Source organism: Podarcis muralis, chromosome 18 (assembly GCF_964188315.1).
Source record: "Podarcis muralis chromosome 18, rPodMur119.hap1.1, whole genome shotgun sequence".
Classification (NCBI taxonomy): Eukaryota; Metazoa; Chordata; class Lepidosauria; order Squamata; family Lacertidae; genus Podarcis; species Podarcis muralis.
In genome coordinates, this window is record NC_135672.1 from 11501268 (window position 1) to 11527075 (window position 25808).

The following is a 25808-nucleotide window of genomic DNA, read 5'->3' on the forward strand; positions in this document are numbered from 1 at the left end:
ATAAATAGGTACCGCTCCGGCGGGAAGGTAAACGGCCTTTCCGTGCGCTGCTCTGGTTCGCCAGAAGCGGCTCAGTCCTGCCGGCCACATGACCCCGGAAGCTGTACGCCGGCTCCCTCGGCCAATAAAGCGAGATGAGCGCCGCAACCCCAGAGCCGGCCACGACTGGACCTAATGGTCAGGGGTCCCTTTACCTATGTAAAGGAATCGGCTCTCTTCACGGTTTTCCCTGCATTGTGATTTTTGCCAGTGCGCGCTCTCACTATTCGCTGCCCCATACAAGAGGCTGGGTGTTTGTGTGTGGAGCTGAGCCGGCGACGTTAACGGGCTGCAGGAATCGAGAGAAGCATTGGCTGCCTTCAAAGGTGTCCCCCCCCCCCATTGTGATTTTTGCATAGCGCACAAATGCACATCATGTTTTGCAATACAGTCAAACCTCGGTTGTCGGACGTGCTCCGTTCCAGAAGCCTGTTCGGCTTCCGAAACGTTGGACGACCGATGCTCTGCTTCCAATGGGTTGCAAGAGATTCCTGCCCTCAATCGGAAGCCGCGTCGGACGTTCGGCTTCCGAAAAACATTTGAAAACTGAAGCAGTTAACATATTTTTCGCTCTATAAGACGCACCAGACCGTAAGACGCAGCTCGTTTTTGGAGGAGGAAAACAAGGAAGAAAATATTCTGAATCTCAGAAGCCAGAACAGCAAGAGGGATCGCTGCGCAGTGAAAGCAGCAATCCCTCTTTCTGTTCTGGCTTCTGGGATAGCTGCGCAGCCTGCTTTCGCGCCATAAGACGCACACACATTTCCCCTTACTTTTTAGGAGGGAAAAAGTGAGTCTCATAGAGCAAAAAATATGGTACTTCTGGGTTTTTGGCGTCCGGGAGCCAAAACGTTCTGAAACGGAGGCGTTCAGGAGCCGGCGTTCGACTATATATTGCCAGCTTGAAAAGTACGAAACCGATATCACAATACGGAATTTGAACTGGCGCTGGACGATATATCGCCTGGCCCCATTACCTCCTTAATGGAAGGTTTTTAAATAGAGGTTGGGTGATCCTGCGCTAGTCCCTTAGGCCCTCCATCCAAAGTCTTGCAGCAGCTTTCCCCAAAACATTCTGGTGGACCTGCAAGGACAACGAAGGCGATGCCAACAAACCTCCTGGGATTTTTCATTCCGGCGTCGAACGCCGGCATGTCTTTATTTTTTGTACAAAAGTAATAAATAACCCCCCTCCCACCCGAAAGTTGTTGTTGTTTTTAAATACTCAATATAAGAAGGCGTTTGATAAGCAATACGAGTCCGTGGTTTGTTGCAACCTCTCCGTTAGGAGACCAGCATCGGCAGAAAGTGTGCAGAAAGGTGCTGTCTCCGGGTCTTCGGCCCCTTTCGCGGGATGCCCTTGGCATTGAGGGAGAGGAACATGGGGCGCCCCTCATGGTGCCAAAGCAAGGAAGCGTAAGTGTTGTAGCCGTTCTCCTCGATCCTCTCCACAAAGTTGCAGCTGGGGGTGTACGCTTTCTGCAGAGAGAAAAGGAGGATGGAGGTTGGTTTCGGCGAAACAGCCACCACTCGGACGTTTGCAAGAAGGGCCGGATTTAGGTTTGATGAGGCCCTCAGCTCCTGAAGGTAATGGGGCCCTTTCTATGTCCAGCTGTCCTTTGTCAAATCTGTTTCCATCTGGTACGCAGGAGTGGTGCATGCTCTGGTTATCTCCCGCTTGGACTACTGCCATGCGCTCTCTGTGGGGCTACCTTTGAAGGTGACCCAGAAACTGCAATTAATCCAGAATGCGGCAGCCAGACTGGGGACTGGGAGCGGCCGCCGGGACCACATAACACCGGTCCTGAGAGATCTGCATTGGCTCCCAGTAGGTTCCGAGCACAATTCAAAGTGTTGGTGCTGACCTTGAAAGCCCTAAATGGCCTCGGTCCAGTACACCTGAAGGAGCGTCTCCACCTCCATCGTTCAGCCCGGACACTGGGGTCCAGCACCGAGGGCCTTCTGGCGGTTCCCTCATAGCGAGACGTGAGGTTACAGGGAACCAGACAGAGGGCCGTCTCGGTAGTGGCGCCCACCCTGTGGAACACCCTTCAGATGTCAAGGAAATGAGCAGTTATCCTCTCTTTAAAAGACATCTGAAGGCAGCCCTGTTTAGGGAAGTTTTTAATATTTAACGCTGTACGGTTTTTAACACTTGATTGGGAGCCGCCCAGAGTGGCTGGGGAGACTCAGCCAGATGGGCAGGGTATAAATAATAAATTATTATTATTATTATTATTATTATTATTATTATTATTATTAATACATGGCTTCCCCCGGTTGACCCATTGCGGATGGGGGGCAGGACTCTGCAGAGCTAAATCTCGCCCTATCGCATCAACTGGTGTCACCCGCCCAGCAGGGTGACAGGAGCCGATTGACAGCAGTGCGCTGCTTGCAGGAGACACCGCCGTGAATATTTACCGTGCCGTAGAGTTTCCCCTTTCTGTTCATCGCTAAGTAGAACCCGCTGTGGATTGACCGGATGGCCACAATCCCCGCACGCACAGATCGGATCTCCACGATATCTGGAAGAGACGGGGGAAGGCCCTTAATTTATTTCCGTTTTTAAAAAATTGCACTTAAATCCCTTCTCCTTTTTTATGACAATCCAGTGAGGTAGGCCAGGGACCTTTCTCATTTTCCCTTTCCAGAAGAGCCCCAGAATGAAGAGACCGAAGGAAACATCTGTTTCTCTCCGTTCCTAACTTTTCCTCGATTCGAACCGCAGCGATTTGTGGCTTTATTTTTAAAATATCCTTCGGCGTTTTGGTTTGAATTCATCCCAATAAAAACACATATTTTTTGTTTGCAGTTATACCTAATGGTCATATTCTGGCAAGCAGTTTAACCCAACACAGTGCAAAAAAAAAATTGGTATGGTATATTCATCATTAGGACGCGGGTGGCGCTGTGGGTTAAACCACAGAGCCTAGGACTTGCCAATCAGAAGGTCGAGGGTACGATTCCCCGCGACGGGGTAAGCTCCCGTTGCTCGGTCCCTGCTCCTGCCAACCTAGCAGTTCGAAAGCACGTCAAAGTGCAAGTAGATAAATAGGTACCGCTCTGGCGGGAAGGTAAACGGCGTTTCCGTGCGCTGCTCTGGTTGGCCAGAAGCGGCTTAGTCCTGCTGGCCACATGACCCGGAAGCTGGACGCCGGCTCCCTCTGCCAATAAAGCGAGATGAGCGCCGCAACCCCAGAGTCGGCCACGACTGGACCTAATGGTCAGGGGTCCCTTTACCTTTACCTTACTCTGAGGACAGCTTTAGGAGGATGTTATTATTGCTGCAAAGTTGTTGTTGTCGGTGATTATGCATTGTTGCAAAGTTGTCATTAACGACTGTGGCTGTGTTGTCCTTTCTTAAAGCATCGTCATCTTGTAGGCAACCGACAAAAGAGCGAGACTTATTAACCCCCTAAAAATGCACGCAGATTCTTGCAGGGGAACACTAGTGAGGGATGCCTCGGAGAGGCAGCGTGGTGTAGTGGTTAGAGAGTTGGGAAAGGACCTGGGTTCAAATTCCCACTTTCCTGGGTGACCATGGACCAGCCGCTGTCTCTCTCAGCCTGAAGTACCTCACAAGGTTGTTTGGGGGATAAAATGAGGGGGGGGGGGGAGGAACCAGGTATGTTGCCTAAATCTCCTTACGGAAAATGGTGGAAAATAAATGCAATTAAAAAGCAAAACTCCCTGCTTTGCGTTTATTTCTCGTGGCGCAGAAGCAGAGTTTCACGCCTCCGGTTAGGGCTGGGCGATAATCTGGTTTTCGGATTTGTGATCTATCCCCGTCTGAACGCGGCGGTATACCGATATATCGCAACGTCTGGAATAAGGATGGAGCTTTGTAGAGGCGTTGGCTGGCTTCACGGTTTCCGTGAATCTTTTGCACACACGTATAACGATTTGCGATATATTGGGAGGTCAGAAATGATGGAACCAGTATCACAACAGGGACCTCAAAGCGGTTTCGGACAATATATTGATAGTTAGCCCTCGTTGCGATTGCAGACAAATGGACCAGGAACAACTGGGGTTTAATCACAACAACCCCTTCATGGATCCCTGCCTTGCCGTGGCGAAGGGGCTTGAATAACTCAGAGAAGCTATGAACTACGCCGAGCAGGGCCACCCAAGATGGACAGGTCATAGTGGAGAGTTTTGACCAAACGTGATCCACCTGGAGGAGGAACCGGCAAGCCACAACAAAGGTCCGTATAGTTCAAGCTATGGTTTTTCTAGTAGTGATGTGTGGAAGTGAGAGCTGGACCATCAAGAAGGCTGATGGCCGAAGAATGGATGCTTTTTGAATTCTGGCGCTGGAGGAGACTCGAGAGTCCCATGGACTGCAAGAAGATCAAACCTCTCCATTCGGAAGGAAATCAGCCCTGAGTGCTCACTGGAAGGACAGATCCTGAAGCTGAGGCTCCAAGACTTTGGCCACCTCAGGAGAAGAGAAGACTCCCTGGAAAAGACCCTGATGCTGGGAAAGATGGAGGGCACAAGGAGAGGGGACGACAGAGGACGAGATGGTGGGATAGTTCTCGAAGCTACCAGCATGAGTTTGACCAAACTGCGGGAGGCAGTGGAAGACAGGAGGGCCTGGCGTGCTCTGGTCCAGGGGGTCACGAAGAGGCGGACACGACTAAACGACTGAACAACAACAACAAACAAATCACAACAACTCATGCCCTTTGGGAACTGAGAGCTTTGACCTACAACTTAGAGCTTAAGTCTGCTCCCCAACCCAGTTTTGGATTCTGCGCTCTCTCTGAAGCATGAAAAAACGCAGTCGTTGTGATGAGAGGACCTCTGAGGTCATACAGACTGCAATTTTCTAAAAACAAACAAACTCTGAATAATCGGTCACACGTCTCTGCAGAACCGCCAGGGCTTGTGCAACTTCCTTATCCGTAAAAACTGACACTAAACTGATTTGGCAACTTGGAAGTTTCGCCCGTTCAGAGTGCATTTGCTAACGGTGTCGACTCGGAGGTGAACCCCAAAGGAGCTTACTCCATTGGTTTAGGATGCTAGCTTTGCTTCACCAGTAAGGAACATCAGAATCAACTAGCCCTGTTCTCAAAGCGGGAAACCTGTCGTCAGGATTCGAACTCAAGAGCACTCTCCTTTGGTTTCGGCAGCCACGATTCAGAAGCATCACTGCATCTGAAATTAGGATTCTGCTCTCCTAAAGCTGGTGTCGGGAACCTCTAGTGCACCGGGCGCTGCTGAACTACAACTCCCAGGGAGGATGTGAGGCAGGCAAAATCTGGAACACCAAAGTTTTCCCCAAACGTCCCTGACTCTTTCCTCCCCAGGCTTGCTTCGTTGGGGACGCTAGTGCACTTTTCTGCTTTAATGAGGACTAGAAGTTTGCTTCCCCTTCATGGATCCCTGCCTTGCCGTGGCGAAGGGGCTTGAATAACTCAGAGAAGCTATGAACTATGCCAAGCAGGGCACCCAAGATGAACAGGTCATAGTGGAGAGTTTTGACCAAACGTGATCCACCTGGAGGAGGAACCGGCAAGCTGAGAGATTTTACTTTCTTGGGCTCCATGATCACTGCAGATGGTGACAGCAGCCACAAAATTAAAAGACGCCTGCTTCTTGGGAGAAAAGCGATGACAAACCTAGACAGCGTCTTAAAAAGCAGAGACATCACCTTGCCAACAAAGGTCCGTATAGTAAAAGCTCTGGTTTTCCCAGTAGTGATGTATGGAAGTGAGAGCTGGACCATAAAGAAGACTGATCGCCGGAGAATGGATGCTTTTGAATTCTGGTGCTGGAGGAGAATCTTGAGAGTCCCATGGACTGCAAGAAGATCAAACCTCTCCGTTCTGAAGGAAATCAGCCCTGAGTGCTCACTGGAAGGACAGATCCTGAAGCTGAGGCTCCAATACTTGGGCCACCTCATGAGAAGAGAAGACTCCCTGCAAAAGACCCTGATGCTGGGAAAGATGGAGGGCGCAAGGAGAAGGGGACGACAGAGGATGAGATGGTGGGACAGTGTTCTCCAAGCTACCAGCATGAGTCTGACCAAACTGTGGGAGGCAGTGGAAGACAGGAGGGCCTGGCGTGCTCTGGTCCAGGGGGTCACGAAGAGGCGGACACGACTAAATGACTAAACAACAACAACAACAGAAGCTTCGAAAGCATCAAATGCAAGCGAGACTTACTGTCTGGACACTCGACCCGACGCGTGCCGTCGACTTTGCCGTCCCCGCCGATGCGCAGGAAGTAGTGAGTGGATGAGTAGAGCCGCCTCCTCCTTGCGTCGCCCTGGAGGTGGGGGTAGCTGCGGGCGAGCCTGCCCCCCCTCGGCCACCAATACCCGCCGTGCGGCTGCAAAGCCGTGTCTCCGTGCCCCAGGGTGGAGTTGGCGAGCCAGACCAGCAGCAAAAAACACCAGGCGGTGTGGGCAGTCGGTGGGTCCTGGCGACCCATGCCAGAAAATTTCGCCCGGCTCTCGGGCGAGGGCCACCATGGGGCTTCAGAAGGCTACCCGGTGAGGATTCGGCGGCGAGGCCCGAGGTCCCACGGGTCACCGTTGGGCGCGGTCAACATCCTACGAACGGCGTCATGGCGCTCGTAGCGGGTTGGACTAGGTGATATTTGGAGATCCCTCCTTCCAGCTCCACAGATCTGTGATTGTGCTGTTCTTTCACCGGTCTCGATCAGAGGATTTGGCGGCAGACCTGAAGCTGGCAGCGGTTTCCTTGAGGTCTAGCGCCTTGCCGCGCCTTCCAGAAGCTAGCAGCGGTTTCCTTGAGGTCTAGCGCCTTGCCGCGCCTTCCAGAATCCCCAACTCGGAAGCTCGAAGCTCCTCTTTTGAATTATTCTCGCTTTGCCAAAGCTCCCGGCAGAATCCAGCTTTGGCAGGAGAGAGAGGTGCGTGCCAGCCTTGCGTGAACCCAAACAGCTCTCTCATTGACAAGAATTCCAGCTGTACATTCCCTCCTTCTGACAAGGAAGCCCGGCATTGGCTGGGCCTGCCCCCCGACAGCCAATCGCCGAACCTTCGAGGCGGAGCTAAGGTGTGGCTGTGAATGGAATTTTATTCCCCATTCATAAATCTGTTTTGCAGTTGGCCAGATGTTCTGTGCCTTTGGCACCGGACGGCGCTTTGCAAATCCCATCCTGTTTTGGTTCGGCGAGGCTGACACACACATGCAAAATAAATAGGCAAAGGTTTATGTTAAGAACACACGCGCACACACACACACACACACACACACCGTATTTTTCGCTCTATAAGACGCACCAGACCACAAGACGCACCTAGTTTTTGGAGGAAAACAAGAAAAAAATTATTCTGAATCTCAGAAGCCAGAACAGCAAGAGGGATCGCTGCGCAGCGAAAGCAGCAATCCCTCTTGCTGTTCTGGCTTCTGGGATAGCTGCGCAGCCTGCATTCGCTTTATAAGACGCACACACATTTCCCCTTACTTTTTAGGAGGGGAAAAGTGAGTCTTATAGAGCAAAAAATACGGTATATATATGCAGTAGCAATCAAAACGATTCAAAACCCATTTCAAATCGGGTTCATGATCAAAAGGTACAGACTTTCAGCTGTTTGCATGTTTATATTTTAAAATGTAGATTTTCCCTTGCTTCCTGGACTTTGGGAAGGAAGTTAAAGGGCTCTGAGATGCTCTCATTGACCTAATCCCCGCATAAGCTGCGAGTTACCTGCACTTGACCAAATTTCAGTGGAGTGAAAAGCGGCTTGTTTCTAACAACAGGAACCAGGGAGATCAGTGGTCTTGCACCAGCCCTGCAGTGTGGTATGACCAGTGCCAGATTCACGTATAAGCTAAACAAGCTATAGCTTAGAATCCCACTCTCTTAGGGGCCCCCAAAAAAATTTAAAGGAAAAAAACCTGGATGTAGATTTCCAAAATATAAGATAACAAATAAAACAAAACCTACATACAGCAACAGTGATTTGTGTTGTGTAGGCTTCTACGATGTAAGTCATGGGCCTCGCCTGCTCCCTAAAATATCCCTGGTTTGCTCCTTTCTATATATAGGGTGCCTGCATTCTGCATGGACTGGTTGCAGGGCAGTGTGTGCAAATGGCTTGAGATACCTGTTAGGTTAAAATGCAGAGACATCACCTTGCCAACAAAGGTCCGTCTAGTTCAAGCTATAGTTTTCCCAGTAGTGATGCATGGAAGTGAGAGCTGGACCATCAAGAAGGCTGATCACCGAAGAATGGATGCTTTTGAATTCTGGTGCTGGAGGAGACTCTTGAGAGTCCCATGGACTGCAAGAAGAGCAAACCTCTCCATTCGGAAGGAAATCAGCCCTGAGTGCTCACTGGAAGGACAGATCCTGAAGCTGAGGCTGCAAGACTTTGGCCACCTCAGGAGAAGAGAAGACTCCCTGGAAAAGACCCTGATGTTGGGAAAGATGGAGGGCACAAGGAGAAGGGGACGACAGAGAGCGAGATTTTGGGACAGTGTGCTCGAAGCTACAAACATGAGTCTGACCAAACTGCGGGAGGCAGTGGAAGACAGGAGTGCACGACGAAGAATCGGACCTGACTAAACGACTAAACATCAACACCTAATAGGTCCATCAATGGCCATCTAGCATATATTCAACACAATATATGTTGTTGGAAAAGGACAGCTGGACATATAAAGGGCCCCATTACCTTCAGCAGCTGAGGGCCTCATCAAACCTAAATACGGCCCTGGGTGTGATGTTGCCAACGCCATGCAAATTAGGACACAGCCCTGTAGGGTTAGACCATCTTGCAGAAGGATGGCTAGTGACACACGTTCCACTGACAGTTTTTGCTGCTCCTCTGAACTCGGCAATGACCCAAATTCTTTTTCCCAAGAACCTTGGCCTGCGGGGAATGCGGCCGTTCCAGTCTCCTGCGTCATTTGACGCCACGCCGAACCCGTTTGCTCTCAAAACGGTGATAATGCACCGCCCTAGGAGGAAATATTTGCCCTGCTTTCTTTTGCAAACATTTCTGGGAGGTGGAAACCTGGGGACAGATAGAGCAGCGATGCTGTTGCAGGAATCTCAAATAAATGATGTTGTTGTTTAGTCGTGTCCGCCTCTTCGTGACCCCCTGGACCAGAGCACGCCAGTCTTCCACTGCAGTTTGGTCAACCTCATGCTGGTCGCTTTGAGAACACTGTCCCACCATCTCGCCCTCCGTCATCCCCTTCTCCTTGTGCCCTCCATCTTTCCCAACATCAGGGTCTTTTCCAGGGAGTCTTCTCTTCTCATGAGGTGGCCAAAGTCTTGGAGCCTCAGCTTCAGGATCTGTCCTTCCAGTGAGCACTCAGGGATGATTTCCTTCAGAATGGAGAGGTTGGATCTTCTTCCAGTCCATGGGACTCTCAAGAGTCTCCTCCAGCACCAGAATTCAAAAGCATCCATTCTTCGGCCATCAGCCTTCTTGATGGTCCGGCTCTCACTTCCATACATCACTACTGGGAAAACTAGAGCTTGAACTATACGGACCTTTGCCGGCAAGGTGATGTCTCTGCTTTTTAAGACGCTGTCTAGGTTTGTCATTGCTTTTCTCCCAAGAAGCAGGCGTCTCTTAATTTCGTGGCTGCTGTCACCATCTGCAGTGATCATGGAGCCCAAGAAAGTAAAATCTCTCACTGCCTCCATTTCTTCCCCTTCTATTGCCAGGAGGTGATGGGCCCAGTGGCCATGATTTTCGTTTTTTTGATGTTGAGCTTCAGACTATATTTTGCGCTCTCCTCTTTCACCCTCATTAAAAGGTTCTTTAATTCCTCCTCACTTTCTGCCATCAAGGTTGTCTCATCTGCATATCTGAGGCTGTTGATATTTCTTCCGACAATCTTAATTCCGGCTTGGGATTCATCCAGCCCAGCCTTTCGCATGATGAATTCTGCATATAAGTTAAATAAGCAGGGGGACATTGCTCTTCCATTTTGGAGGGCTTCCTTTTTAAGCTGTCCTGGAGGGCTCCGGGTGGTCTGTTTGACCTAGCCAGCCAGCCAGGAAGGTATTCTTAAGATTCAGGGCAGCAATGGCCCTTGTTGTGGACCATGGGACGCTGTGAAAGGTGGCCAGGGGTCCCGCAAGCAACCCTGGGCCTCTGTCCCTCTTTCCTTCGCTCCCTCCTCAGATGCCTTCTTGCATCTCAAGCTCCGCAGTCGAATGGTGCCTCTGGGGCTTGGCAGGGGCTGCTTCCTAAGCCCCTGTGGGGCAATGTGAAGAGGCACCCCTCTTTGGGGCAGCTCAGAGAGCAGGGGCGGCAGCTGCGGCTGTCCAGAGGACCCCCAAGAAGAGCTGGTCCAGGGAGCCGCGGACCCCAAAAAGTTGGAAACCTCTGTTCCATGGGGCCCGGGGGCCGGATCCGTCCCAATCGCCTTCTCAACCCGGCCCACGGATGGTCCGCGAATCGACCTGTTTTTACATGAGTAGAATGTGCCCTTTTATTTAAAATGCATCTCTGGGTTATTTGTGGGGCAAAGGAATCCGTTCATTATTATTTCCCCCCCAAAAAATATAGTCTGGCCCCCCACAAGGTCTGAGGGACAGTGGACCGGCCCCCTGCTGAAAAAGTTTGCTCTGTTCTACGGGATTCTTAGCATCCTAGAAACATCTTCTCCTTGTGTTTTGACTCCTGCTTAGCTGGGAAGATTTGCCATAACAGCAACCAGAAGGATGGCATTTCTTTAAAATGACAAGGTACTTGGCACAAGCGTGGAAAGGGTTATCTCATCGCCTGTTTTGGGCTTCCTTGTGGTGTTTTGCCCGTGTGGAATGGTGTCATCGTCGTCTCTGACCTGTTTTGTTGGTTCCCCACAAACAGGCGATGCACCTGTGCCTTGGTTTCGCAACAGCTAGGCTTGACGTCCAATTCCATCACCGTCATAATTTTGTTCTTTGCACCTCATCCATCTGACTGGGTTGCCCCGGCCGCTCTGGGTGGCTTCCAACGTATAAATAATAAGAATAAAACGTTATACTTTAAAAACACTTCCCTATACATTCTGCTTTCAGAAGTCTCCTAAAGGTCCTGGGTTCGGGGGTCAGATAACTCCGTCCCCTCCAACCTTTCTCCCCTGAAAATAGGGACGTCCTATTCCATCCCCTCCAACATTTCTCCAATGAAAATAGGGACGTTCTATTCCATCCCCTCCAACGTTTCTCCCCTGAAAATAGGGACGTCCTATTCCATCCCCTCCAACGTTTCTCCCCTGAAAATAGGGACATCCTATTCCATCCCCTCCAACATTTCTCCAATGAAAATAGGGACGTTCTATTCAATCCCATCCAACATTTCTCCAATGAAAATAGGGACGTCCTATTCCATCCCCTCCAACGTTTCTCCCCTGAAAATAGGGACGTCCTATTCCATCCCCTCCAACGTCTCTCCCCTGAAAATAGGGACGTCCTATTCCATCCCCTCCAACATTTCCCCAATGAAAATAGGGACGTCCTATTCCATCCCCTCCAACGTTTCTCCCCTGAAAATAGGGACGTCCTATTCCATCCCCTCCAACGTTTCTCCCTTGAAAATAGGGACATCCTATTCCATCCCCTCCAACGTTTCTCCCCTGAAAATAGGGACGTCCTATTCCATCCCCTCCAACGTTTCTCCCTTGAAAATAGGGACATCCTATTCCATCCCCTCCAACGTTTCTCCCCTGAAAATAGGGACGTCCTATTCCATCCCTTCCAACGTTTCTCTGTATATGCTGTATATATCCTTTTATTTTACTTATAATGATTTTTATTTTATCCATAAAATAAAAAATTCACACCCTTCTCACAAAAAAGTCCTTTTACTCATCCAGAGAACGTTCTCGCATTTCATTTGCCCTTTTTCTGCACCCTCTTTTTAAAAAATAAAACCATTACAGGTACTTGGACTACATACATCGCGCATGCCTGCATTTTAAAATTCCTGATTCACTTCCTGACATCATTCCTAATCGTTCCTGGGAGGGAGAGGAACTAGCCTAGATACATAACTTGGCCAAGTCAAGACTGCTGATTCTGCAGATGTCCGGCCAAACAAACAGGAAACTCTCTTCCCTTCCGCCACGGATCTGCATAATATTTGCAAGACCGGCTCCAATTTCTCCTGTAAAATCTCTTTTTTGCATGCAGAAGGCAGGTTCGATCGCCAGGGGAATATACAGGTGTGGCTGGCAGAGAGAGACCCCCCCCCACCTGAAACTTTGTAGAGCAGCTGCCAGCCAATGTAGGAATAATCTGGCTCTGTTTCCGACGCTGCTGCTTGAGACCAGCCCTTTATTCAGAAAGCAATGAGGACCGGGATCTTATTTATTGATATTGATTTACAGTCAAGGGACGCGGATGGCGCTGAGGGTTAAACCACAGAGCCTAGGACTTGCCGATAGGAAGGTCGGCGGTTCGGATCCCCGCGACGGGTTTCTTACAGATGTGCAATGCGGATTTCTGTACCCAGACGAAGTACAGTGGTACCTCGGGTTACAGACGCTTCAGGTTACAGACGCTTCAGGTTACAGACTCCGCTAACCCAGAAATAGTACCTCGGGTTAAGAACTTTGCTTCAGGATGAGAACAGAAATTGCCGTGGTGGCAGCGGGAGGCCCCATTAGCTAAAGTGGTGCTTCAGGTTAAGAACAGTTTCAGGTTAAGAACGGACCTCCGGAACGAATTAAGTACTTAACCCGAGGTACCACTGTATATATGCGGGTGGCGCTGTGGGTTAAACCACTGAGCCTAGGGCTTGCCGATCGGAAGGTCGCCGGTTCGAATCCCCGCAATGACGGGGTGAGCTCCCGTTCCTCGGTCCCTGCTCCTGCCAACCTAGCAGTTCAAAAGCACGTCAAAGTGCAAGTAGATAAATAGGTACCACTCCGGCGGGAAGGTAAACGGCGTTTCCGTGTGCTGCTCTGGTTCGCCAGAAGCGGCTTAGTCCTGCTGGCCACATGACCCGGAAGCTGTAGGCCGGCTCCCTTGGCCAGTAAAGCGAGATGAGTGCCGCAACCCCAGAGTTGTCCACGACTGGACCTAATGGTCAGGGGTCCCTTTACCTTTACCTTTACCTTTACCTATATTTACAGTCATACCTCGGGCTACAGATGCTTCAGGTTGTGTTTTTTCGGGTTATGGATGTGCCAAAACCCAGAAGTACCACAACGGGTTACTTCCGGGTGCCGGCAGAAGCGCTAAATCGCGCTTTGCGCATGCGCAGAGGCACCGAATCGCAACCTTCGCGTGCGCAGACGCGGCGCTGCGGGTTGCGGACACTGCGGGTTGCGAACGTGCCTCCCACATGGATCATGTCCGCAACCCGAGCAGCCACTGTATATTTATTTTTAACTGGTTATGACACTGTGACACCAGATGGCGCTGCAGAGCCGAGATTACAGCTGGATTTTATTTTCAATTGTGAGCTTTACAACTTTTTTTTTTTTTTGGCATTTTCAAAGCTGTTCTTTTACAGCTGTGTAGATCTAGCTCAGGGCTGTACAAAGGTTACCAGATTCCCCCCCCCCCCAATAAATCTGGGCACGCTTTTCAACTTCAATGGGTTTTGTACGGGGACTGATTTGTAAACCCGGGGACTGTCCCCGGGAGACAGGGACGTCTGGTAGCCTTAGGATTGAGGTTAAATCCTGACAAGACAGAAGGACTGTTTTGGGGGGACAGGGGGCAGGCAGGTGTGGGGGACTCCCTGGTCCTGAATGGGGTCACTGTGCCCCCGAAGGACCAGGTGTGCAGCCTGGGAGTCATTCTGGACTCACAGCTGTCCATGGAGGCGCAGGTCAGTTCTGTGTCCAGGGCAGCTCCATCTGGTACGCAGGATGAGACCCTCCCTGCCCGCAGACTGTCTGGCCAGAGCGGTGCATGGTCTGGTTATCTCTCGCTTCGACTCCTGCCATGCGCTCTACGTGGGGCTACCTTTGAAGGTGACCCGGAAACTGCAACTAATCCAGAATGTGGCAGCTAGACTGGGGACTGGGAGCGGCCGCCGAGACCACATAACACCGGTCTTGAAAGACCTCCATTGGCTCCCAGTACGTTTCTGAGCACAATTCAAAGTGTCGGTGCTGACCTTGAAAGCCCTAAATGTCTCAGTATCCCCGAAGGAGCGTCTCCACCCCCATCGTACATCCCGGACACCTGGGTCCATCTCCCGAGAGTCTTCTGGCGGTTCCCTCCCTGCGAAAAGCCAAGTTACAGGGAACCAGGCAGGGCCTTCTTGGTGGTGGCGCCCTCCCTTCAGATGTCAAGGAAATAAGCAACTATCTGACTTTTAGAAGACATCTGAAGGCAGCCCTGTTTAGGGAAGCTTTTAATGTTCATCAGACTACTGTATTTTCATGCTTTGTTGGAAGCCGCCCAGAGTGGCTGAGGAAACCCAGCCAGATGCCCGGGGTATAAATAATAAATTCTATTCTATTCTATTCTATTCTATTCTATTCTATTCTATTCTATTCTATTCTATTCTATTCTATTCTGTTGTTAGCCGCCCTGAGTCCGGCTTCGGCTGGGGAGGGCAGGATATAAATAAAAATTATTATTATTATTATTATTATTATTATTATTATTATTATTATTATTATTACAATTCCTGGAATTCTTTAAGGAGGAGTCATGCGCTTTCAAAGTGTTTGCAAGCCCTGCGTTTGGATTGCAAAGGAGACGTCCTCTGCAGCCTGAGTCAAGAGGGCGGGATTCTACCCCGTTACATCAGCCGACGAGCCGGTTTGTGCCGTCGTCATTTTAAGCCCTTTAACATAATTGCATTATTTTTAGATTTTCATTTCCCCATGAGCTCACGCTTGTTTACCTTCCCCCCCCTCTCTGCGCATCATGCAAACGGATATTTACGATGTCTGGGTGTTAGTCATACTCAGAGTAAGCCTATTGAAATTAATAGGCATGACTAAGGCACATTTATTTATTTTATTTTTTAAGTTTTTATTTACACTCGTCAGGCTTATACATTCGTTTTGCAATCATTTTCACATTGCAAAGTTCGACTTCCTTCCCCCCTCTTTCCGCGGGTCCTTAAATTCATTTTTAAAAATGCCTTCTGCATATGCAAATTTGTTTAATCTGCTGATTTAATAATATTAATAATAATAAATTTTATTTATATCCCGCCCTCCCCAGCCGAAGCTGGGCTCAGGGCGGCTAACAACAATAAAATAGTGCAACATTCTGGAAACATTTCATTATAAAAATTAATTAAAATCAAATCAAATCAAATTAATTATCCGCTTTAAATATATACTCTTACGAAGCTACAGGTTGTCACAGTCACCCTGCCAATGTTTTTCTCCGTTTGCAATTTATCTGTAAATTTTCAATAAACCATTTCCATTCTTTTATAAAAAGTTTATCGGGATTTCTTAATTCTTCCTGTAGGTTTTGCACATTTCTGCATATTCTATAAGTTTTTTTTAAAATCCATTCTCCCTTTGTTTCTTTCCATTTTGGGGCGAGTAACCTTGTTGCCGCTGAAGTCGCAAACATAAATTTCTATACAATTCAGGTAGTTCTGTCCCTATAATTTTCGAAAGAAAAGCGAAGGATTTTGAAAAAGATTGGGAATCTTTTATATTATAACTTCAGAAACAAAGAAAGAATATTGACCTGATGGTAGGGTTTAAATTCACAACTTTACGGATAGGGAACAAATAATGTAATAAAAGGGAAAAATACGATATTTGTAGAAAATAGCAGAATATATTAATGGGGTTAATAAATGAGAAATGGAAGTTGAGGGAAGTCTAAAAGCGGGGAGGGAAAGATGTTGTGTAAGTTGTATGTTATAAGTATATTTGTAATGGGAGAAAAGAAAATTAATTAAAAATAAAAATGTTGGAGGGAACCCCTTCCGGAGAGCAGAGAATGCCTCTTCTTTTGTCCGCAATGGGGAACCTGCATGCACCTAGATATTATTGGAGGAATGCCATTATTCAGAAGAGGCTTTTCCTCCAGAGAAAAAAGGGAGCTGTAGTTTTTTTCCCTTGGGAGTTGTAGTTTTTTCTCTCCTTGGGAGCTGTAGCTCAGCAGAATCTGCATATCTGCCAATTCCATCTCCCTGCAGCTAATATATTGCATAAATAAATTATTATTGTTATTATTATTATTATTATTTATTAATTTTTTAAAAAATTAAATTATTGCATTTTTTAAATGACAGGGAAGGCAGGCATTAAACATTGCATCCCAATCTTCCAAAAATAAAAGAAAAAAATGCAAAAAAGTAAAAATATAAAATGAAAACAAAAAGAATAAAATGCTAATATATTGGGTTTTTTGTGCATTTAAGCCATATATAGGGTTAACAAAATCTCAGCAACTTTTGTGTCCCTAGCACTACTCTTCATTTCCCCCCCTGCGTAGTATCTCTATGGTCCCAGCGTTGCTATAGCGACAGCAGGGCAACCGGAAGCGTTGGCGCCTGCGCAGTACGGCGCCGGAGAAACCCATGGTAGCTTTATTTAAAAAAAAATCGCGCATGCGCAGAACTGCCATTGCGGGCGCTCGTTAGTGACGAGAGGCTGTGAATTCTCTATGCGCATGCGTGGAGCCTTCTCCGTCATAAAACGTCGCCCCGTCGACGCGGTTTGCGCATGCGTACTTTTGTCGGGGGCGTTTAAAACCCTATTGCGCCTGCGCAGCGCGTCCTTCGTGCTCTTCGACGCTTCGCCGGGCGCCATGGACGACGAGGAGGAGACGTACCGCTTGTGGAAGATCCGGAAAACCATCATGCAGGTCTGGGCGGGCGGGCAGGGAGAAGGGGAGAAGGGAGCGGGGGTCGGAAGAGCCCGGGAACGGGGTGGGGGGAGGAGAGAGGGGGGGCTCCCTTTCATCGCGCATGCGCAGTACTTCGGAGGTCTACCTGGCAGGGCCGTTGTGCGAAGACAGTCCTGGAGGGGGGATTAAGGGTCATGCCCCCCCCCTCCATACACATACATACCTTCCTTCCCCCCGCGAGACTTTTGGAGGGAGAAATGCGCCCAGCGAGGAGATAGCTTTATCTATCTATCTATTTATTTTATCTATTTGTTCATTATCTATTTATTTATTTATTTATTTATTCATTATCTATCTATTTATCTATTTATTTATTTTATTAACTTATCTATTTATTTACTTTATTCATTATCTATCTATCTATTTTATCTATTTATTCATTATCTATCTATTTATCTATTTCATCTATTTATTTATTTATTTATTTATCTATCTATCTATTTTATCTATTTATTCATTATCTATCTCTCTATTTCATCTATTTATCTATTTATTTATTTATCTATCTATTTCTTTTATCTATTTATTTACTTTATCTATTTATTCATTATCTATCTATTTATCTATTTATTTTCTTTATTCATTATTTATTCATTATCTATCTATCTATTTATTTTATCTATTTATTTATTTATCTATTTATTCATTTATTCCATTAAAATTTGCGCCTTGCTTGAACGTAAAACAAACAAACCAAATAAATGGCAAAGCGGGGAGATCCGAGGAGAAATTTCACGACCCTGCTTTCCAAACAACACGAAAGCTAAAAACAACAACCCCAAAACAGATTGACATACCCCCTCCATGCCTGCCTGTTGTCTTTGTCCATGGAGTTTTCTTGGATACTGGAGTGGCTGGCCGGTTCCTGCTCCAGGTGGATCATGTTTGGTCAAAACTCTCCACTATGACCTGTCCTTGGTGGCAGAAAGTGAGGAGGAATTAAAGAACCTTTTAATGAGGGCGAAAGAGGAGAGCGCAAAATATGGTCTGAAGCTCAACATCAAAAAAACGAAGATCATGGCCACTGGTCCCATCACCTCCTGGCAAATAGAAGGGGAAGAAATGGAGGCAGTGAGAGATTTGACTTTCTTGGGCTCCATGATCACTGCAGATGGTGACAGCAGCCACAAAATTAAAAGACGCCTGCTTCTTGGGAGAAAAGCGATGACAAACCTGGACAGCATCTTAAAAAGCAGAGACATCACCTTGCCAACAAAGGTCTGTATAGTTCAAGCTCTGGTTTTCCCAGTAGTGATGTATGGAAGTGAGAGCTGGACCATCAAGAAGGCTGATCGCCGAAGAATGGATGCTTTTGAATTCTGGTGCTGGAGGAGACTCTTGAGAGTCCCATGGACTGCAAGAAGATCAAACTTCTCCATTCCGAAGGAAATCAGCCCTGAGTGCTCACTGGAAGGACAGATCCTGAAGCTGAGGCTCCAAGACTTTGGCCACCTCATGAGAAGAGAAGACTCCCTGGAAAAGACCCTGATGTTGGGAAAGATGGAGGGCACAAGGAGAAGGGGACGACGGAGGACGAGATGGTGGGACAGTGTTCTCGAAGCTACCAGCATGAGTTTGACCAAACTGCGGGAGGCAGTGGAAGACAGGAGGACCTGGCGTGTTCTGGTCCAGGGGGTCATGAAGAATCGAACACAACTAACCAACTAAACAACAACATTATCTGTCTATCTTGGGTTGCCCTGCACAGCATAGCTCATAGCTTCTCTGAGTTATTCAAGCCCCTTCGCTGTGGCAAGGCAGGGATCCATGAAGGGGTATGACAAACCTAGACAGCATCTTAAAAAGCAGAGACAGGTTATCTTCGGATAAAGAAAATACCGTTTAGATTTTGGGAGCTAGCAGCTCTTTGGGGTTTTTTCCTCCCATCTTCCCCTACTCCACAGCCTCCCCAAAGAACCCTCTCTTCTCCTCACCCCTCTTTCCTCTTGTGCTGTGTCTTCCCTACCCTCTCCGTGCCCTGTCTGTTGGGCTTCCTGGAGGAACCGACCTCTGTGAGAATGAGAGCCTCTTCCTTTGACCCGACTGCTGCAGGGCTCTCTATATCCCACGCTGGCTCTCAAGATGCCCTCTGAATAAATGGACCTCTCTCTCTCCCCTCTTGTTCTTCCTTACTTCCAAATCGCTCCAGCTGTGTCACGATCGAGGTTACTTGGTCACCCAGGATGAGTTGGACCAGACCCTGGAGGAGTTCAAAGCCCAGTTTGGCGACAAGCCCAGCGAAGGGCGACCCCGGCGGACGGACCTCACCGTGTTGGTGGCCCACAACGATGACCCCACCGATCAGATGTTTGTCTTCTTCCCAGGTGAGGCGATGGCGTTCAGCAAAAGGTTTGACCCCCTTTTGACTGCTGGTTTGATTGTGTCATCTTCTTCCTAGGCTTGGCTAGCTTTCTCTTTTTTTCTTTCAACAGGATCTGCTTTAGTTTTTATTTTTGGAGCTTTTTATTTTGACAAAGTAATAATCATAAGTAAGAATAAAAATGTGCACCCCACCACCAAGACCATTCCATTGTAACTGCCCAGCAAGTACTGTTTTGGGGGGACAGGAGGCGGGCAGGTGTGGGGGACTCCCTGGTCCTGAATGGGGTCACTGTGCCCCTGAAGGACCAGGTGCGCAGCCTGGGAGTCATTTTGGACTCACAGCTGTCCATGGAGGCGCAGGTCAGTTCTGCGTCCAGGGCAGCTCCATTTGGTACGCAGGATGAGACCCTATCTGCCTGCGGACTGTCTGGCTAGAGTGGTTATCTCCCGCTTGGACTACTGCCATGCGCTCTCCATGAGGCTCCCTTTGAAGGTGACCCGGAAACTACAACTAATCCAGAACACAGCAGCCAGACTGGGGACTGGGAGCGGCCACCGAGACCATATAACACCGGTCTTGAAAGACCTACATTGGCTCCCAGAACGTTTCTGAGCACAATTCAAAGTGTTGGTGCTGACCTTGAAAGCCCTAAACGGCCCAGTAGACCTGAAGGAGCCTCTCCACCCCCATCGTTCTGCCCGGACACTGAGGTCCAGCTCCGAGGGCCTTCTGGCAGTTCCCTCCCTGCGAGAAGCCAAGTTACAGGGAACCAGGCAGAGGGCCTTCTCGGTGGTGGCACCCTCCCATCAGATGTCAAGGAAATAAACAGCTATCCGACTTTTAGAAGACATCTGAAGGCAGCCCTGTTTAGGGAAGCTTTTAATGTTTAAGAGGTTATTGCATTTTAGTGTTCTGTTGGAAGCCGCCCAGAGTGGCTGGGGAAACCCAGCCAGATGGGGAGGGTATAAATAATAAATTATTATTATTTCTTCCCTTTCAGAGGAGCCGAAGGTTGGGATTAAGACCATTAAGATGTACTGCCAGCGGATGCAGGAGGAAAACATCACCCGGGCCCTCATCGTGGTACAACAGGGCATGACTCCATCAGCTAAACAGGTAGCCTAATCCGACTGCGCGGTGTCCAGCCCAGAGGGCACAGTTGGAGCTAGTTTGGGCACGAGACGTTCGGTGGGCAGCGAACCTTCACAGGCAAAGAAATACCGTACTTTTCTGTGTATAAGACGAGGGGGGTTTTTTTACTCAAAAAAAGGTAAAGGGACCCCTGACCGTTAGGTCCAGTCGTGGCCGACTCTGGGGTTGCGGCGTTCATCTCGCTTTACTGGCCGAGGGAGCCGGCGTACAGCTTCCGGGTCATGTGGCCAGCAGGACTAAGCCGCTTCTGGCGAACCAGAGCAGCGCACGGAAACGCCGTTTACCTTCCCGCCGGAGCGGTACCTATTTATCTACTTGCACTTTGACGTGCTTTCGAACTGCTAGGTTGGCAGGTGCAGGGACCGAGCAACGGGAGCTCACCCCGTCACTGCGGGGATTTGAACCGCCGACCTTCTGATCGGCAAGTCCTAGGCTCTGTGGTTTAACCCACAGCGCCACCCACGTCCCTTTTTTACTCAAAAATAATGCTAAAAATTGGGGGTCGTCTTACACACAGATAGTGCAGAGGGTGGACAGGCGATTTGTTTCAGCCGCCAGCAGCTGCTCGTCACCGGTGCTCGGGTGTGTGATTGGTGACGGTGGCAAGGGCTGCTTAGGATTGGCCATTGCTGCCACAATTGGGCGGGCAATCGCTGGCCACTGTTGGCAAGCTGAAAGATGCTTGTTTGCTTTGGCGGTACGTGCGAATCTCAGCGTTTGCGAGTCAGGTGAGTGGTTTTCCGCATCCCCCTGCCCGCCCCCCGAAACAGCTCGACAACTCAGGGCAATCCTTTCCCCAGAAAAAGTTCAACAACTCTGGGCCATCTCCCCCCATTTTCTTAAAGTGTAGCCCCCCAAAATAGGGGGCATCTTATACGCGGGGGCGTGTTGTACACGGGAAAATATGGTACCATTGTGCAGGTTAATCCTCCCCCTTTGTGCCGATGTTAATTTGGTTCAGGGGTTGCTAGCCTAGTACCTAAGGGATGCAGGTGTCGCTGTGGTCTAAACCACAGAGCCTAGGGCTTGCCGATCAGAAGGTCGGAGGTTCGAATCCCCGCAATGACGGGGTGAGCTCCCGTTGCTCGGTCCCTGCTCCTGCCAACCTAGCAGTTTGAAAGCACATCAAAGGACAAGTAGATCAATAGGTACCACTTCAGCACTCCAGTTTTTTGTTTCCTTAATTGCTTGCCTCTGTTTTTCAGCGGGAGACTAATGTCTCAGGTGGCGGGTGCTTTGGGGGGGGCAAGCCCCACCACACCCCAGTTTTGTAGGGCAGAGTCCCTGGTCAGGACTACAGTTCCCAGAATTCCCTGGGAAAGAGGGGCTGGCTGTTAAACCAAGCTGGGGATAACTTCAAACTCCAGTTCCCAGGAATCTCTAGGGGAAACCGTGACTGTTTAAGGCATGGGTAGGCAAACCGAAAGGGACGCGGGTGGCGCTGTGGGTTAAACCACAGAGCCTAGGGCTGGCCGATCGGAAGGTCGGCGGTTCGAATCCCCGCAATGACGGGGTGAGCTCCCGTTGCTCGGTCCCTGCTCCTGCCCACCTAGCAGTTCGAAAGCTCATTTTCTTTTGTTCTGCTTATTTACTGCCAAGGGTGTGGGGTGTGGAGGAAGCCGATTCCCTGAAGCCTGACATTAGCTGATGTCCCTTCTCCTCCCGCTCTTTTTCAGTCTCTCGTAGACATGGCTCCCAAGTACATCCTTGAGCAGTTCCTTCAGCAAGAGCTGCTGATCAACATCACTGAACACGAGGTGAGGCGACTCCTCCGTCTGATTTAACGCTGTGTAAATGCTGCTTTGGCAACAGAAAGCTTCCAAGATGAGAAGGAAACCAAACGGATGCTCTGGGTTGTTCTAAAACGGTGGTTCTGAAAGTGGGCGTTGGAAATTGGGGGGGGGGGGGTGTTAAGTGAGGCTCCTTACGGGATCCTTGCCGCGGGATCGCATTCATCCAGTGTGGTGTAGTGGTTAAGAGCGGTGGACTCGTAATCTGGTGAACCGGGTTCGTGTCTCCGCTCCTCCACATGCAGCTGCTGGGTGACCTTGGGCCAGTCACACTTCTCTGAAGTCTCTCAGCCCCACTCACCTCACAGAGTGTTTGTTGTGGGGCAGGAAGGGAAAGGAGAACGCTAGCCGCTTTGAGACTCCTTAAAGGGAGTGAAAGGCGGGATATCAAATCCAAACTCTTCTTCTTCTTCAGCGCTTTCTTACTGGGTTGTGCAAACAGTTATCCTGATGTACGTGATTTAGCAGAGTAACGTAGAAATCTCAGCCCACCAGAAAGCAAATTGTATGCATGCCAGATAAGTCCACTGTGGAACAACTGTTTCCCTGTAGGACACAAAAATGGCCTCCATTCTTACCCAAGTTGTTACTCTGCCTAATGGGTTGAAAGAGCTTTCTGTCCACCAAAAGTGACTAGCTGTGTCCTCATCCTGTTTTTTGCCTGCGTCCTGACCTACCTGAAGGAGCGTCTCCACTTCCATCGTTCTGCCCGGACACTGAGTTCCAGCTCCGAGGGCCTCCTGGCGGTTCCCTCCCTGCGAGAAGCGAAGTTACAGGGAACCAGGCAGAGGGCCTTCTCGGTGGTGGCGCCCGCCCTGTGGAATCCCCTCCCACCAGGTGTCAAAGAGAAAAATAACTACCAGACTTTTAGAAGACATCTGAAGGCAGCCCTGTTTAGGGAAGCTTTTAATGCTTAATAGGTTATTGTGTTTTAGGTTCTGTTGGAAGCCGCCCAGAGTGGCTGGGTATAAATAATAAATTATTCTTATTATTGTTCTACCTTTCTTTCTTTCCGCCTCTGCAGTTGGTTCCTGAGCATGTTGTCATGACCAAAGAGGAGGTGACCGAGTTACTGGCCCGATAGTATCCTTCTTTTCGTTCTCCTGCGCTATCCTCGTAGGTCTCAAAAGTCATGTTAAGTAAAGGTAAAGGGGACCCCTGACCATTAGGTCCAGTTGTGACCGACTCTGGGGTTGCGGCACTCATCTCACTTTATTGGCCAAGGGAGCCAGCGTACAGCTTCCGGGTCATGTGGCCAGAAGGACTAAACCGCTTCTGGAGAACCAGAGCAGCGCACGGAAACGCCGTTTACCTTCCCGCCGGAGTGGTACCTATTGATCTACTTGCACTTTGACGTGCTTTCGAACTGCTAGGTTGGCAGGAGCAGGGACCAAGCAACGGGAGCTCACCCCGTCACTGCGGGGATTCGAGCCGCCGACCTTCTGATCGGCACGTCCTAGGCTCTGTGGTTTAACCCACAGCGCCACCCGTGCCCCAAAAGTCATGTTACAAAATACATAAGGAAGATAATTAACGCTGACACTAACCCCCGTACCACGCAGCTTCTGTGTTGATTTCTCCATCCCCTTTTGCCCTCCGAATGTGGCCCTCAGAAGGGAGCGTGGCCCTCGGGCCAAAAGGGGTCCCCCCCCCACCCCCCTGGTCTGACGCTAGTTGTCACGAGCCAGGACCTTCAGCTTCTCCCAGAATCGAACCTGGCTTGTTACACTTGCCTTCTTTCTTCCCGGGGAGGTGAAACGGATGGATTGCTTTCCCTTAACTGCTTTTCCCCAGTAAGCTCCGAGAGAACCAGCTCCCCAGGATACAGGCCGGGGACCCGGTGGCTCGCTACTTTGGAATCAAGCGAGGCCAGGTAAGGACTTGCGGACAGGCCACACATGAATCGAAGGGGATGGGACCAGTTCATGGTCCATAGCAACTCCCAAGAGACTGTGATCTACTCACAGAGTTAAAAACTGGCAGTGATACCTAAAAACTGGGGTTCGAGTCAAAGTTGTTGACCTTTTTTAGGGAGGAGGAAAAGCCCGATTTTTACCTGTTGGACATGCGTGTTTTACAGTCATGGGAAAGAGGACATTACAGTAAATTTAAAGGGGGTGGGGGCTGTTCGACTTAGTCTCATGTTTTTTTTAACTACTGAAATTAGCTGCCATCACCACTGCCAACTGATTCCAATACAGTGGTGCCCCGCAAGACGAATGCCTCGCAAGACGGAAAACCCGCAAGACGAAAGGGTTTTCCGTTTGCGAGTTGCTTCGCAAGACGAATTTCCCTATGGGCTTGCTTCGCAAGAAGAAAGCCCATAGGGAAATCTCCGGGGACCTCTTTTAAATGCTGGCGGTGGGGAGCAAAGCCTTTCCCCCCCTCCGGCCTTCAGAAGAGGTCCAGGAAGGCCGGCGGGGGCCGAAAGGCTTTGCTCCCCACCGCCAGCATTTTAAAAGCGGTCCGGGATAGCAGGGAAGCGCTTCCCGCTATCCCGGACGGCTTTTGAAGGAAGGCCGGGGGGGGGGAGCAAAGACTTTTGCCCCCCGCCGGCCTTCAGAAGAGGTCCTCTTCTGAAGGCCGGCGGGGGGCAAAAGTCTTTGCTCCCCCCTGCCTGCCTTCCTGGGGGCTTTTAAATCGCCCCGGGACAGCGGAGAAGTCCTGATTTTGAAACCAGTACCTGCCTTCTCCCAAATCAGTACCTGATTTTGAAACCAGTACCTGCCATCTCCCAAATCAGTTCCTGATTCTGAAACCAGTACCTCCCTTCTCCCAAATCAGTACCTGATTTTGAGAACTGTCTACTTCCAGGTGGTGAAGATCATCCGTCCCAGTGAGACGGCCGGACGGTATATCACCTACCGGCTGGTGCAGTAGCCAGCAAAACTACTTGGCAAGGTACTCTTATCTCCTTACCTTAAGAGGAAATGTGGGCAGCCTCATTTCAGAGAGATCTTCTTTGCTGAGAAATGCTTCTTTGAGAGATTTTGAACAGCATACCTAACAAGATACCAACACTTTTCCTGTGCCGCCTCGTGGTTCCGTCAATTTTCTGTGCAGCGCGTAGACGGCAAACCTGCCTTCCCAGTGACCGCGAGGATTGGAATTTGGGGCGTACGTGTTTGTCTCTCTTCTGGAAATCCCAGGTGGGTGGGAATCTTCTTGGACATACGATTGCTGCTTCGAACCACCCAAGCTTCTAGATCTCAAGATCTGAAGTGGAACCAGTTGCTAAAGCCACAATAAGCACCCTTCTGGTAATTCCACCCCCAACTGAACTGGGCCTGGGGATATTTTGCTTACGCTGATGGGGGGTGGCCTGGAAGCAGCTTTTGGCTGTGTGCTTTGGAAGAAGAAGCGTGGATGGTGGACCTATGTAGAGGCCTCCCTGCCTTTAGAGTGTGCTTGCAGTAAACCGTTTGCGAGAAAAAGGGTTTTCTGGACTCCTGAGAACGTCCCTCTTCCTTTCTCTGTTTCGCTGATCACTGCTGGGGGAAATACGCCTCTCTCAAAAGGAGTCTCGACCGTCTTAATAAGGTTATCATTTCAATAAAGCGTTGGAACTAATAATGTTTATTTTTATTAGGATTATTGTTGAGCTCTTGGAAAGTGCCTAACGTTTTGTAGGAAAAAAACCTGAAAGGGGAAACCATGGATGGAAAGATGGCCCCAGTTGTGTAATAATAATAATAATAATTCATTATTTATACCCCGCCCATCTG

At 49.3% G+C, this 25808-nt stretch overlaps 2 protein-coding genes across 2 annotated transcripts; one reads left to right on the forward strand and one right to left on the reverse strand.

Annotated features, from left to right (window-relative positions):
* Positions 1–802: 802 nt before the first annotated feature.
* FGF22 (fibroblast growth factor 22) lies at positions 803–6960 on the reverse strand. The gene is made up of 3 exons (XM_028713997.2): positions 6219–6960; positions 2464–2567; positions 803–1518 (listed from the first exon to the last, which is right to left on the reverse strand). The coding sequence occupies exons 1-3, from the start codon at positions 6484–6486 to the stop codon at positions 1324–1326; spliced, it is 567 nt and encodes a 188-aa protein (XP_028569830.2). The 5' UTR covers positions 6487–6960; the 3' UTR covers positions 803–1323.
* A 9673-nt stretch (positions 6961–16633) lies between these two features.
* POLR2E (RNA polymerase II, I and III subunit E) lies at positions 16634–25656 on the forward strand. The gene is made up of 7 exons (XM_077921810.1): positions 16634–16776; positions 18968–19142; positions 20142–20257; positions 21970–22050; positions 23108–23166; positions 23878–23956; positions 24898–25656. Exons 1-7 carry the CDS (start codon positions 16720–16722, stop codon positions 24961–24963), a joined length of 633 nt encoding a protein of 210 aa, XP_077777936.1. The 5' UTR covers positions 16634–16719; the 3' UTR covers positions 24964–25656.
* Positions 25657–25808: the final 152 nt, after the last annotated feature.

What these genes read in the sequence shown, in the direction of transcription:
- FGF22 (XM_028713997.2), bottom strand. Translation starts at nt 6,486, where the DNA reads ATGGGTCGCCAGGACCCACCGACTGCCCACACCGCCTGGTGTTTTTTG. An exon ending in TCGGGTCGAGTGTCCAGACA is followed by an intron (nt 2,568 to 6,218) that starts GTAAGTCTCGCT and finishes CGTCTCTTCCAG; the next exon opens with ATATCGTGGAGATCCGATCT. An exon ending in AGGGGAAACTCTACGGCACG is followed by an intron (nt 1,519 to 2,463) that starts GTAAATATTCAC and finishes TTCTCTCTGCAG; the next exon opens with AAAGCGTACACCCCCAGCTG.
- POLR2E (XM_077921810.1), top strand. Translation starts at nt 16,720, where the DNA reads ATGGACGACGAGGAGGAGACGTACCGCTTGTGGAAGATCCGGAAAACC. An exon ending in TCAACATCACTGAACACGAG is followed by an intron (nt 22,051 to 23,107) that starts GTGAGGCGACTC and finishes CCGCCTCTGCAG; the next exon opens with TTGGTTCCTGAGCATGTTGT. An exon ending in TTGGAATCAAGCGAGGCCAG is followed by an intron (nt 23,957 to 24,897) that starts GTAAGGACTTGC and finishes GTCTACTTCCAG; the next exon opens with GTGGTGAAGATCATCCGTCC.